Source organism: Dama dama, chromosome 19 (assembly GCF_033118175.1).
Source record: "Dama dama isolate Ldn47 chromosome 19, ASM3311817v1, whole genome shotgun sequence".
Taxonomy (NCBI): domain Eukaryota; kingdom Metazoa; phylum Chordata; class Mammalia; order Artiodactyla; family Cervidae; genus Dama; species Dama dama.
This window is the reverse complement of record NC_083699.1, coordinates 37633558-37648003: the sequence shown is the minus strand read 5'-3', so window position 1 is coordinate 37648003 and position 14446 is coordinate 37633558. Positions and strand designations below refer to the sequence as shown.

Below are 14446 nucleotides of genomic sequence, written 5' to 3'. Positions count from 1 at the left end.
CTAATTGCTACCTTTCTTCCCTTTGGCACCCAATTCCATTAGGAACAGGCAGGTTGGGTTTTCTTAAAAGATTGCTTAAAAAATTAGAAGAAAAAGAGAATATTGTATTCTTTTCTTGCACTTCCCTTCTGTGCATGGCTTCTACTAACTTCAAAAGAAGCTGAAAGTACAGAAATCAGTATCCAGAGAGATGTACTAACATCTAATCATGCTTTCATATCTTCCAGACGCTCCTGAGTGATTCACTGGCCAGGCGACACAATGGCACAGATGGCTGCAAACACAACACTGCACAATGCCTCAAGAGCCTGGTGTGATGGGCCAGGGACACAGTCTCACTATTGTTTCCCATGTAGAGGTAAAGACCTCTCAAGCATCTTCAGCCTAAAGAGTTGGACACCAACAAAGCAATCCTTATCCACGATGCTGAAAACTGTACATGCAGGTAGGAGGGTCAGAGGGTAAGGTGGGGAAAAGACTCTGAGTAAAAAGGAAGAAACAAAAGAAAAGAAGAAAAAATCCAGCTTCTCACACTCGCCTTCTGAGGACACATTTCTACCTTCAGTGGTCCACGACATCCTGCTAGAGAGCCCTGAGACTCACAGCCTAGTTCACTTCAGGAGGTCAAAAAGCCAAGCTCATCATAGAATATTCTATGTCTCAAACCCAGTGATTTAAGCTTAAAATTTAGTTAAGTAAAAGGCTCTTCCTTCCACTTATGAGGGTATGAAAGTGAAAGTGAAAAAGAAAGTGAAGTTGCTTAATCGTGTCCAGCTCCTAGCGACCCCATGGGCTGCAGCCTACCAGGCTCTTCCGTCCATGGGATTTTCCAGGCAAGAGTACTGGAGTGGGGTGCCACTGCCTTCTCCAGGGGATCTTCCCGACCCAGGGATCGAACCCCGGTCTCCCGCATTGTAGACAGACGCTTTACCGTCTGAGCCACCAGGGAAGTCCATTATGAGGGTATACCATACTATAATGATGATCCTCTCAGTGAGGTAAAATGAAGGAAAGAAGGGAGTTTCTGACAGTCTGTCTGCCTTAAAAACAATCCACCCATTGTCTTGTGAAACATCATCTCGGGAAGGATTATAATTGGTCTCTATAGTATTTTGTTTTAGTCTCACACCCTCCTGGCCCTCCTAGGGCAACCAATAATAGAATCACTACAGCAACTGATGTTCTCTCCATGTACTCTGCAGGGATGTTCCTTCTACAAGGAAATGAATCCAAAGACTCCATTTAGTATCCCAGTTGATACAGCTTCTTTTCATACTTCTTTCCCTTTCCATAAGGGGTGTTGTTTGGGAATCAAAATTCAACCTTAACACACACCTAAATCTATTTTACAAAACCTGTACCCAAGAGTTTTATTCCTTACTTTGGGGATACAATTCCAATTAGAAATTGTTGCATGACATGTTTAACTTTATAAGGAGAGTTTTCTTAAGGAAAGGATCCCTCTTGGGGGGCTGGAAGAAGTCCCTCCAAGGTTAGGGAAGGGGAATTTGTAAGTTAGTCCACTTTTTAGCTAAAACTTCATTGGTCATATTATTTTCCTATATATAAACTCAATATATATTATATAAAAATATACCAAGAGGCTCCAATTTCTAATCTTTCATCCTTCCTAAAGGTTTTCTTTCCCATTCTTCACCTTTTTCCCTCTTAAGCCGCACATCATTCATTTGTTCAAGCCAAGGACAAAATTTTCAACGCTGGTAAGAGAAGGAGCTCAAGGGAAAGGTACAGACAGAAGAGATCACACATATCCTCTTGAAAGTGAAGTGAAGTGAAAGTTGCTCAGTCATGTCTGACTCTTTGCGACCCCATGGACTATACAGTCCACGGAATTCTTCAGGCCAGAATACTGGAGTGGGTAGCCTTTCCCTTCTCCAGGGGATCTTCCCAACCCAGAGATCGAACCCAGGTCTCCTGCATTGCAGGCAAATTCTTTACCAGCTGAGCTATAAGGAAAGCCCATAAAGCACATATTCTCTTGGCACTACCAAATCTGGTGCCTTCCACAAATTTACTTCTGAGGATCCCTGTCAACATCATGAAAATAAGGGTCTAAACTAGAAAGATATGTTCACACTCTCTTGAAAACAACCACTTTGTGAAATAAATGTATCATTTGATTTACTATAATCACAAATTCTATTATTAGATTTAGAAAGCCAGTTTTGGCATTCCTTGAAAAGGAATCTGGCAAAACCTGAGGCAGGGAGAAATATTCTGAAGGTACCTGTACTACAAGTTAATATTTCAGAAGAGACACTAAAGAAAATACACCCCTATTTACAAGGAACTAATTGTTCTCTGATCACTTCAGATGCTAGCTTTGTTTTCTTAATTGAACTTGAAGGTGTTGAGGTTATCTTGAAGAGGCCTCTGTTATGCTATTGATAAATTACATTGATTCAGCAGATCTGACTGCATGGCAGGAGTTCACCTTCTCCCTCTCTGTCCCAGGTATCTCCCTTCCTTCCAAGCACTGTGTGCTCTGGCAAAAAGAGCTATTAGACTATCAAATTCTCAAAAACATAGTTCTAATGTAATAGTTCCTTGGTATCCTCCCAAAGCACCTAGCACATTGCTAAGTCTATAGAGTATTCTTAACATGTCTTTTAAGTCAGGAACTTACATGTATGTACTGAGTGAAAGAAAATCTATTTCTTTAATTAAAAAAAAAAAAAAAAAGCCTTGACCTACTTGAAAGCGATGATGTTAGGGTGCTTCAACTTCCTCAAATGCTTGATATCCGTCTCATTCTGTTCTCTCACTTTCTTGATGGCCACCTCCTCCGCTCGGAACTTGCCCAAGAAGACAGCTCCCTGGGCTCCACTACCCAGCCACTGCAGCTCTGAGATCTCCTCAAATGGCACTTCCCAAGTATCTAGGCACACAAGTGAGAAACAAGCATAAAGAGATCCTGGAATCTGCTCAGGGGCCATTCTACAAGGCCACTCTGCAGGGACCAATTTCACCATCACCCAGAATGACCTCAACTTTTGTCTCTCACCTGGTAACTTGCTAAAAGATGGAACTTTTCTATGGGTCTTGATATCATAGAGATATTAACATGTATTAGTTTGTATAGATTTTTAACCAGTGAAATTCTGCAGATGGGAAATCTCCAATATAATCACCTCCAAACAAAACACATCCTGACACTCCCACAGCCTCACCTCCTCACTTGAAGCTTGCATGTTCAGTCAGTTCACCTGTCTTTACATCATTATCCCTACCTTATTACCCATTGCAAGTGTTGCTTTATTCCTCTCTGAATTTCTAGTGCAGGTGCTCAGTTAATCCTTGTTGAATGCATTTTCAGTGATACTCTCCTGAGGACCTAATGATGTATAACAATTAAATTAGTATTTACCTTTTATTTAGTACTTACTATATGCCAGACACTAGCAGAGTGTTTTAGGTCTGTCATATATTTAATTCTTATAACAATCCTACAAGTCTGGCCATTTCATGGTTACTTAAAAATGAGAAAACTAAGGCATAGGGTGTAACCAGGCCTTAAACAACTGAAAGTCATAAAATTGGTAAGTGGCAAAACAGGGCCAAAGACCTTGGAACTGGGTTGAGTCCAGGGACAGTGTTTTTGCTGCTATACCACATTCCCTCTCATGAAGTAATTGAAAGAGAGGGTTATTTATTAGTCTTGATAAATTTACACATACAGATGCAGTATTTGCCAGTTTCTCTTAAAGTTTAATTTCTGTTTGCACCAAAAATGTAACAGGGGTCATTTCTAAGTGGTGGCATTATTGATGACTCATGTTATGTCATTTATTCTTTTCTGTATTAAAAAATTTAAACCATAAGCCTATATTACTTTTATTTTATTGAAGTATAGTTGATTTACAATATTGTAACTTTCAGCATGTATTACTTCTATAGTGAATAAAATACTATTTAAAATAGATCAAAAATTCAATCAATATGTGCTTTAATTTCATGAAACTTGAAAAGAAGACTATAATCCATTGATTATCCTTTCTGCCAGTGCATTATCGCTGCACTGGACAGAAATGAACATCAAAGAGCTAGGAGCCCCGTGAAGTGAGGAGAAGATGATGACATTGCTAAAGGTTATGAGAGATTCTTGTCAGATCACCAATCACTTAAAGGCTACAGTTTGCAGAACACTCAACTTAGTAGTGTTGAATCAGCTTTGAAGATATTCTGGTCTTGAAAGCAAATCAACTCACTACTATGTTGATGAAGCAAAAGCAGAAAGAGTGAAAGGGAACTACATTTCTCTCTCTTCTAGTTTTCTCTACTTCAAGAGAAAAGAAATTCCATAGATTCTTAACAAAATGTGTTTTCTTGTTACAATGGTTAAAACATGACCTTCCAAATGTAATACTACATAGTGCAGAAAAAATTACAGTGAGGGAGATTAATAGCATGGGCATTTGTCCCATTCTTCTGGTATGACCAGCATTAAAGGTTTCTGCTCTACTGAAACTGAATAGATGCTCTACAAAAACAAACCTCTCTAAAACACAAATAGCTCACAAATATGAAATCACCAAAGGAACAAACAATACCATGTAAAATTTGGGTGGAAACAGTTAAGTTACAGTCTTGACTGCTCTAAGTTATCTTTATGGCATCTAAGAATTTTCATCCTCATAGGCTTATTCGTGTGGCACACATGGGACCCAGCTATACTGAAAGAGTTTCTCATTAGTGGTCCAGTAAAGAACTGAACACAGTGTCATTTTGACCATTCTGGAGGCTAAGTACTAGCACTGGATTTTGAGCAAGAGCATAACTGGGCAATATTTTTCCAAATAACTCTATAAAAATTCAGGTTACTCTAATTTTTAATACATAATTACTAAAATTAGACAATCTTTAACTGTTTTTCTCTATTTACTCAATCTTTATTTACTGTTAAGTACTAGAAAACATTAGAAAATACTAGAAAGAAACAGAAAAGCATATATTTTATCTGAAATCCCAACCCATATTCTGTTTTCATCTTATTTTAGTCTTTGTTTCTATGCATATGGCTATGTAAAAGTGTATGTGATGTACAATTTTTTCTATTTTTTCATGTATTATGTATTCCCCATATATTTACAGTTTTTATTTATAGGATTAACAGCTGTTTACTGTATCCTCTTACCTTTCATAGTACTTAAGTGTCTCTATTTTTTTGTTTGCTAATTTAAATTTGATACTTCTTTCTTTATATTATTCCTCAAATTCAATCCTTAAAGAGTATAATTTCCTGGTTCTTGGTATACATTCCAAATTGCTATCCAAAAGAATTCTGCTAGTTTTTGCTGACATTAGTAAAGCATGAGTCTCTTGTACTACAACTTTGCCAGCAATGACTATTGCCAATTAACTTTTGGTGCTAAATTAATTAGATATAGTGTTTTATAAGTGTGCATTATTTTAATTGCCAGTGATGTAGAATGCTTTTTCCACATTTGTTTAATACATCTTCTTTGTATGAATTATCAAATTTACCTCTTGCCCATTTATTTACTTGGGTTTGCAGTTCTCATAAACTTGAAGGAGCTTTCTATTTGATACATATGAAGAGACTTCTTACAAAAGCATTTTTCTTTTAATGTCATGTTTTAAACAAAATACTTTTATAGTTGCCTGTAATTTGTTTTGTGATTTCTTCTACTGTGTAATCTATCTTCTAAGAGTGATCTATAGTTGATTTTTTAAGCTTAACCTTTGCATCTGAAGCTTAATTTGTTGTAGGATGTAAGAACTAATGCAAACTAATTTTTTCATATTGTTATTTAGTGATTTTTAAAAATTTGTTAAATAATCCTTTCTTTTCACATCATTTTATAAAGTTTATATTGTAACTTACTATATATTTTATAAATAATTCCTATTATTTGGTATTTTTATAAAATAAGAAATAAATGAATTATTAAAATACAAATGATAGGAGGGAGGAGCAGGATATGGATAGGGGATTAACTGGCACAAATCTTCTATGTATAAAGTAAATAAGCTACAAGGATATATTGTACAGCACAAGGAATATAGCCAATATTTTATAACAACTTTAAATAGATTAAATATATAAAAATATTGAATCACTATGTTGTACACCTGAAACCAATATAATATTGTAAATTATACTTCAATTATAACATAAAAGAAATATAAATGATAAAAATATTTGGCACTCAAATATCAAAGGTTGAATTTATAATAAATAATAAAAATCTTCTTGACCAACAGTAGCCCATACCTGTGTTAATTCATCTATGTTCAACCAAATCTTAATTATCCATGGAAAAATAAAGGGGACAGCATTGGTAATTCAGGAACACAGAGTGTAAAGTAATGCTTCAACCACCTTTCTGTCAATTGTTTCTACTAGAGCTGATTCCCAGAAGGAAAACTGATTCATGGCATTTTGTTCTCTCTGTCCAATTCCAATGTCCTGATCAATACCTAGTAGGGAGCCAAGGAACAGGAAAATGGCAGCAAAAATAATGTCAGCAACAAGAATGTACAAACTGGGGGTCTACATCACTGAGAAGCAAGATAACTAACGTCATTATGCTGGAAACTGGCTGGGCTCCCTCCAGGGCTAGTCCCAGACTTTCCAGTGCTTTTGTATCTGTCCCATTGGTACTCTTCCCCGGCTTTTATCTTCTCTCTGATTCATCACTATGACTACAATCTTAATTCCAATACCCATCATGATCCCTAGGGCTGAGGAAAAGCCACAAGCCCACTCACTTTAACATATAAGTTCTCCTTTGTTTATCTAGACAAGTCTGTAATAATACTTGCTCTGAGACTGGGAATTATTTGGCAATAAAAGATTTCAATTCTACATACTACCTTACTTGCACTTAACCACCAACATACTAAATGAGAGATGAAGATGTCATTAAAACTTTTTTAATCAAGTGAAATTTCCTCATAATACCAAATGCAGGGACACATCTGTTATATGTACTACTAGCCTTTGGTTGACTGTAATCCAGGATTAAAGATTAGCTCCCTGATCCTGGAGCTGATAAGAAAAAAAATACACTTAGTCTCAGGCTGGTGAATCTGTTGTACAACCCACAGCAACACCCGCTCACAGTAGGATATCCTGTCATCTGCTGAAGATCTGGGCAGCTGCTGTAACCTTATAAGTTTAAACTGACCAAGCATGTTCCTTATTTGTTCCTGAAATAAGCCTTTCTGAAGGTCACACAATCAATTAGAAGAAAAATTAAATACAAGGTTATATGCTCCTGCTGCTGCTAAGTCGCCTCAGTCGTGTCCGAGTCTGTGTGACCCCATAGATGGCAGCCCATCAGGCTCCTCCGTCCCCGGGATTCTCCAGGCAAGAACACTGGAGTGGGTTGCCATTTCCTTCTCCCTACAAGGTTATATAACAATAAAAAAATTTTAAAGGCTCCTTTAACAGACATAGGATGTGTCTATTAGCCTTCTTTATGAGTCTGAACCTCAGTGTTGCATTTGGATCCTGAAATCTCCATATTTCCACCAAAATAATTACTAGACTGGACAAGTTATGACCCTAAAAACCAAATGAGTTTATCATATAAAAATATATTAGTAGGTTTTGTGTCTAAGCAGAGAAGAAGGAACTTCTGAAAAATAATAAATTAAGGGTGGTTATCTCTGGGCTGTGGGATGACAAGTGACTTTTATTTTCCTCTTTGGGTTTGTCTTTATTCCCAATTTTGGCAACACACTCCAGTATTCTTGCCTGGAGAATTCCATGGATAGAGGAACCTGGTGGGCTATAGTCCATGGGGTCACACAGAGTCGGATATGACTGAGCAACTAATACTTGTATGTATTTGAATTATCCCCAATTTTTAAAACTGTTTTACATAGGAATTCCCAATCTCCATGTGACAAGGAACAGCTTTTTAATTTCCTTGAAACCTTAAGATCATAGAAGTAACAAGAGGGTAGAATGTGCAAGGTAAGGAGTATGTATGAAAGAGAAAGACAGACACCATCTATGGACTGAGAAAGAATGCTATGGCTGACAAATCCTGGAATGCATATCAGGAATTGACAGATTTACAGGTAAACCCCAATATACCTATGGAGAAGGGGTATAGATGAGGAGGCTGGTATCAGTTTAAGAGAAAGCATTTCAGAGTCAATTTTTTAAAAATGTAGAGTTGATTTATAATGTGTTAATTCCTGATGTACAGCAAAATGATTCAGTTTTATACATGTGTATATATGTACATATACACAATCTTTTTCATATTCTTTCCCATTACGGTTTATCCCAGGAAATTGAATATAGTTCCCTGTGCTATACAGAAGAACCTTGTTGCTTATCCATTCTATTGATATATGTCATAGTTTACATCTACTAACCCCAAATTTCCAGTTCATCCCTCCCTACAACTCCCTCCTTGGTGACCACAAGTCTGTTCTGTGTCTGTGAGTCTGTTTCTGTTTTGTAGATAGGTTCATTTATGCCATATTTTAGATTCCACATAAAGGTGATATCATATGGTATTTGTCTTTCTCTTTCTGACTTACTTTACTTAGCATGATAACCTCTACTTGCATCCATGCTCCTGCAAATGGCATTTTGTTCTTTTTTACGACTGAGAAATACTGCACTGGCATTATTTCATTTTTTAACGAGTGGGTATATTCCACAGTATATATGTACCACATCGTTACCCATTATTCTGTCGATGGACACTTAGGTTGTTTCCATGTCTTGGCTATTGTGAATAGTAGTGCTGTGAACACAGGGGTGCACGTATGTTTTTGAATTGTAGTTTTGCCCCGGAGTAGAATTGCTGGGTTATACAGTAATTCTATTTTTAGTTTCTTGAGGAATCTTCATACTGTTTTCCACAGTGACTGTACTAATTTATATTCCCACCAACTGTGTAGGAGAGTTTCCTTTTCTCCACACCCTCTCTAGTGTTTCTTATCTGTAGATTTTTTTTTCATTTTTAATTGGAGGATAATTGCTTTACAATACTGTGTTGGTTTCTGCCATATATCAGCATGAATCAGCCACAAGTATACATATGTTCCCTCCCTCTTGGATCTCCCTCCCATCCCCCACCTCATCTCACCCATTTACATTGTCACAGATTTGAACTCCCTGCATTATACAGTAAACTTCAACTGGCTATCTAATTTTACATATGGTAATGTACATGTTTCAATGCTGTATTCATTGCAGCGTGGCTTATAGCCACTAAAAATAGTAAACAAATTGTTAAATGAGAAGATTGCAGTAGAAGCTACCAATGAATTTGAAAAAGTTTCAGGATACAAAATTAATATACAGAAATATGTTATATTTCTATACACTAACAATCAACAATCAGAAAAGGAAATTAAGAAAATAATTTGATGCAATTACAACTGTATCAAAACAAATAAAATATTAGGAATAAATCTGAGGAGGTAAAAGACATGTACTCTGAAAACGATAAGACATTCATGAAAGAAATTGAAGACAATACACATAGATGGAAAGATATACCATGCTCATGAATTGGAAGAATTAATAATGTTAAAATGACCATACCACCCAAGGAAGTCTAGAGATTCAGTGCAATTCCTGTCAAAATACCCATGGATTCTCCATAGAACTAGAACAAATAATTCTAAAATTTGTATAGAACCACAAAATATACCCAATATCCAAAACTATCATGAGAAAGAAGAACAAAGCTGGAGGTATCATGCTCCCTGATTTCTAACTGTAAGACAAAGCTATAGCAATCAAAGCAGTATAATACTGGCACAGATATCAATGGGACAGCACAGACAGCCCAGAAATGAAACCATACTTGTATGGGCAATTAGTCTACAAGAAAGGAGGCAAGAATACACAATGGGGAAAAGACAGCCTCTTCAATAAATGGTGTTGGGAAAATTGGACAGCTACATGGATTAAAGACCTAAATGTAAGATCTATGAAACCATAAAAGTTCTGGAAGAAAACATTGGCAGTACGTTCTTTCACATCAATCTTAGTGACATTTTTTTGAATATGTCTTCTCAGGCAAGAGCGACAAAAGCAAAAATAAGCAAATGGGACTATATCAGACTACAAAACTTTACACAGAGAAGGAAACAATAAAATGAAATGGGAACCTGCTGAGTGGGAGATCATATTTGTAAACACTACTCTGATAAGGGGTTAATATCCAAAATGTAGAGAGAACTCAAAACAACATAAAAAAGAAAACTTGATTGAAAAATGGGCAGAGGATAAATAGATAGCTGAATAGACATTTATCTAAAGAAGACATATAAATGGCCAACAGGCACATGAAAAGATGCTCAACATCACTAATCATCAAGGGTTGGCCAGGAGTAGAGAAAAGTGAGCCTTTGTGTACTGTTGATGGGAATGCAAATTGGTGCAGTCATTATGGAAAACAGTATGGAGGAGATACCTCAAAAAACTAAAAATAGAACTATATATAGAATTACCATATGACCCAACAATTCCACTCCTGGATATTTATCTAAAGAAAACAAAAACACTCTTTAGAGACCTAAATGTAAGACCAGAGACTATAAAATTCCTAGAGGAATACAATTCCATGCAGAACACTCTTTAACATAAACTGCAGCAGTATTTTTTTTTTTGGACCCTGAAGTAAAGGAAATAAAAGCAAAAATAAACAAATGGGACCTAATTAAACTTAAAAGCTTTCACAGAGCAAAGCCAAACCATTGACAAAGCAAAAAGACAACCTACTGAATGGGAGAAAATATTTGCAAATGATATGCCTGTTGAAGGATTAACATCCACCATACACAAATAGTCCATACAACTTGACATATATATACATACACACATGCACATACATATATGACACAAGAGAATACTACTCAGCCATAAAAAGAACAAAATTATGCCATATGTAGCAACATGGATGGACATGGAGGATGTTATGTTAAAGTGAAATAAGTCAGATAGGGTAAGACAAATACTATATGATATCACGTATATTTTGGACTCTAAGAAATACAAAAAACAAATGAATATAACTAAAAAGAAGCATACTCACAGATACAGTGAACAAACCAGGGGCTACCAGTGGAGAGAGAGGGAGGGGCAGTATATGGGTGCAAGAATAGGAGGTACAAACTTCTGGGTACAAGACAGGCTCAAGGATGTAATGTACAATATGGTGAATATAACCAATATTCTGTAATAACTGTAAATGGAAAGCATCCTTTAAAAATTGTATTAAAAATTAAAAAACAAACCCCTCAAATACCCCACTCTTTAGAAAAGATACATGTACCCTTATGTTAACTGCAACATTGTTTACAATATCCAAGATAAGGAAGCAATCTAAGTGTCCATGAGTAGATGAACAGATAAAAAAAGATGTGGAATACATATATACAAACACACATATATATATATGAACATACACACACACAACAGAATATTACTCAGCCATATAAAAGAATGAAATCTTGCCATTTGTGACAACATGGATAGACCTAGAAGGCCATATGCCAAGTGAAACATGTCTGATGGAGAAAGACAAATACTATATGATTTCACTTAAATGCGTAATCTAAAAAGCAAAACAAACGAACAAACACAGCAAAACAGAAACAGAGTCATGGATACAGAGAACAAACAGGTGGTTGTCAGAGGGAAGGAAGAAGGGGGAGGGGAGAAATAGGTGAGGGAGACTAAGAGGTACAAACTTTTAGTGCAAAATAAATGAGTCATAACTGTGAACTGTACAGTGTGGGGAATACAGGCAATAACTATGTAACATCTCTGTGTGGTGACAGACAGTAACTAGACTTCTCATGGTGATCATTTTGAAACATACAGTGCGTGTGTGCTCAGTCACGTCTGACTCTGAGACCCCACGGACTGTAGCCAGCCAGATGCCTCTGTACATAGAATTTTCCAGGCAAGAATATTGAAGTGCATTGCCATTTGTCAAATCACTATGATGTGTACCAGGAACTAATATAGGGCTGTAGGTCAATTATACTTCCAAAAGAAACAAACTCACAGAAAGAGAGATCAGTTCTGTGGTTACCAGAGGCAGAGAGTGGGAGAGGGGGAATTGGATGAAGGCACTCAAAAGGTTCAAACTTCCAGTTATAAGATCAAGGGTATATAATGTACAACTTGATAAACATAATTAACAATGCTTATGGTATATTTGAACGTGGTTAAAAGAGTAAACTCTGAGTTCTCATCCAAAGGGAAAAAAACAGAGGATGACTTAATTAAAAGTACTAAATTGTACATGTTCACACAATGTAATATTATGCAGCCATTAAAAATGATGCTGAAAAGTGTATTTCATGGTATGGGAAGGGTTCACAATATGAAATAAAAAGGTGTTACAGAACAGTATGGCTTTTTTAAAGCACATATACACACAGATATACAGGCTAACATAATATATGTGACTAACGCTGGTTATTTTCAGCTTGGGGAATCACAGGATGGGAAATTAACTTTTTGGGGGGAACTAACTTGCATGTTCAAAATTTTCTACATATGTCTTACTTTTGTTCTCAGGAAAAATTTTTTCAAGAATATAAATAAAGTTATAAAGAACACTAGTGCCATGTGTTCTCTTTACTTTAAAAAGAGTAAGGCTTGAATTGGAATATCTGAATATACATGTTATACAATGATGGGAATTAAAATTTTACTTTTTAAAAAGCCGTGGGATCTAGAAATAATAATGTTTCTCAAGGATGGTTAGATATTTTGTTCTTTTCTCAAAACATGAGTTTTCTGAGCTTGACTATAAAATTTAAAATATTCCTTTTTGCTATTAACTAAGGCAGTCCTGCAATCTTTGGAGGCAATACCATGCCACTTCTGTCTGGTTTTGAATTAGTCCAGTGACCATCAAACTTTTTGACTTTAAAAAATTGTTAATACAAAATTTGGAATATGTACCTACTATGTGATTTATTTACAAATTATGTATCTGTACAACTTTATTAAAATACTAAATATACCTGTGAAAACATGCATGAGAATAGACATTTAAAATGAGGAGTTAAAAGGAACAAGAGCTCTAACATTTTCTTCCTCACAATGTCATGGGTTGTCTTATATATACTCTACTCTGGACATCACTGGATAACCACAAAAGATGGGCTTCAACCAAAAAAGACCAACTGTATGTCACTCTGTTCCATTCAGAAGGTCTATAGGAGACTGATCTAGTGTATTCTTCTGGCTCTAGGTCTTTAGTTTATCAAAGGTTATGGCTCTAGGTCTTTAGTTTATCAAAGGTTACCCAGTTAGTGGTGGTGGTATGTTTACACAAGAAATATCTTGCTTACCTTGCTGCTGCAATTTGTAATCAGTGGAATATGCCTTCCCAATGATATTCCATACAGGCCTTAAGCATCCAAATAGTCCTTCAAGAAACCCACCGCTGCCACTGCCTGACCTGCTGAACTGAATCTTGATGTCTTCAGTTCCACTTGTGCCCTCTCCATCCACGGTGTTGCTGTTCCCATGGGACATGGCCATCTCCGATTCATCTTGCTCCCTTAGCTGAAGAATGCTGTTCTCAAACTGGTCCCTGGAATCCTCACTTATGCTTGTCAACACTGTTGTGGTGATAGGGCTGTTCGTGCCCTCAGCTTGCTCAGTTTGCACCATGCCCTTTTCCTGCTGGTCCTTAAGAAGCTTGGGGGAAGCGTGGCTCCCCATAGGTGCGAGGTCATCTTGTAGTCCATTGAAGGTTTTGTTTTCACTCAAAGGTAAGTGTGGAGAAGAGGAGCAGCTCAGGCGCTCCTGAGGGTGGGCCATCGTGCCATGAGTGTGCCCGAGGTCCTGAGATGACACTCAGAGGATCATTACAGTAGAGTTCCGATGTAAGAGGGGGCTTAAGAACCTAGGGAAAACAGGAGAAGGATGTGAGATCACCCTGTCTTTAGTCAGTCACACTACTACACTTCTGATTATAACAATAAAAATGCTGAAGCAAAGGGGATTGGTTAAACAGTGGTGTTGATCCACACAATGGAATACTGTGCAACAGTTAAAAATCATGTTGTAGAAGAGTACTTACTAACATGAGAAAATGTTCATGACATATTAATACAAAAAAGAGGTTAGAACAATATATACAACATAAGCCATTTAAAATTTTTATTACTTAAAAAGATACACAAACACATGTACAAGAAAAAAAGACTGGAAGGATACATCCAAAGGATTAATAGCTGTTAATTCTAGGAGGTTAGATTTGGGAGAGATTTATGTTGTGTTTTTCAAGATATTCTAAGCATTCTGTATCAATATACTTCTATAGGGTGAATGTCTGTGTTCCCCTCACTCCACTTACATGATGAAACTCATTTGTGATGTTACTTGGAGGTGGGGGGGGGGCGTTGGGAGGTGATTAAGTCATGACAGTGGATGAATGGGGTTACTGCCTTATGA

At 36.6% G+C, this 14446-nt stretch overlaps 1 protein-coding gene across 6 annotated transcripts in view; it reads right to left on the bottom strand.

The window, feature by feature from the left end:
- MAP3K13 (mitogen-activated protein kinase kinase kinase 13) overlaps nt 1-14446 on the bottom strand; it is a 160451-nt gene that overhangs the window by 36309 nt on the left and 109696 nt on the right. For all 6 annotated transcript variants that reach the window (XM_061166747.1, XM_061166746.1, XM_061166752.1 and 3 more), the window contains 2 exons: nt 13336-13895; nt 2716-2899 (listed from right to left, as the gene is read on the bottom strand). In XM_061166747.1, coding sequence (XP_061022730.1) covers nt 2716-2899; nt 13336-13810 — 659 coding nt within the window. In that variant the 5' untranslated portion in view covers nt 13811-13895. The remainder of the gene's footprint in view (nt 1-2715; nt 2900-13335; nt 13896-14446) is intronic.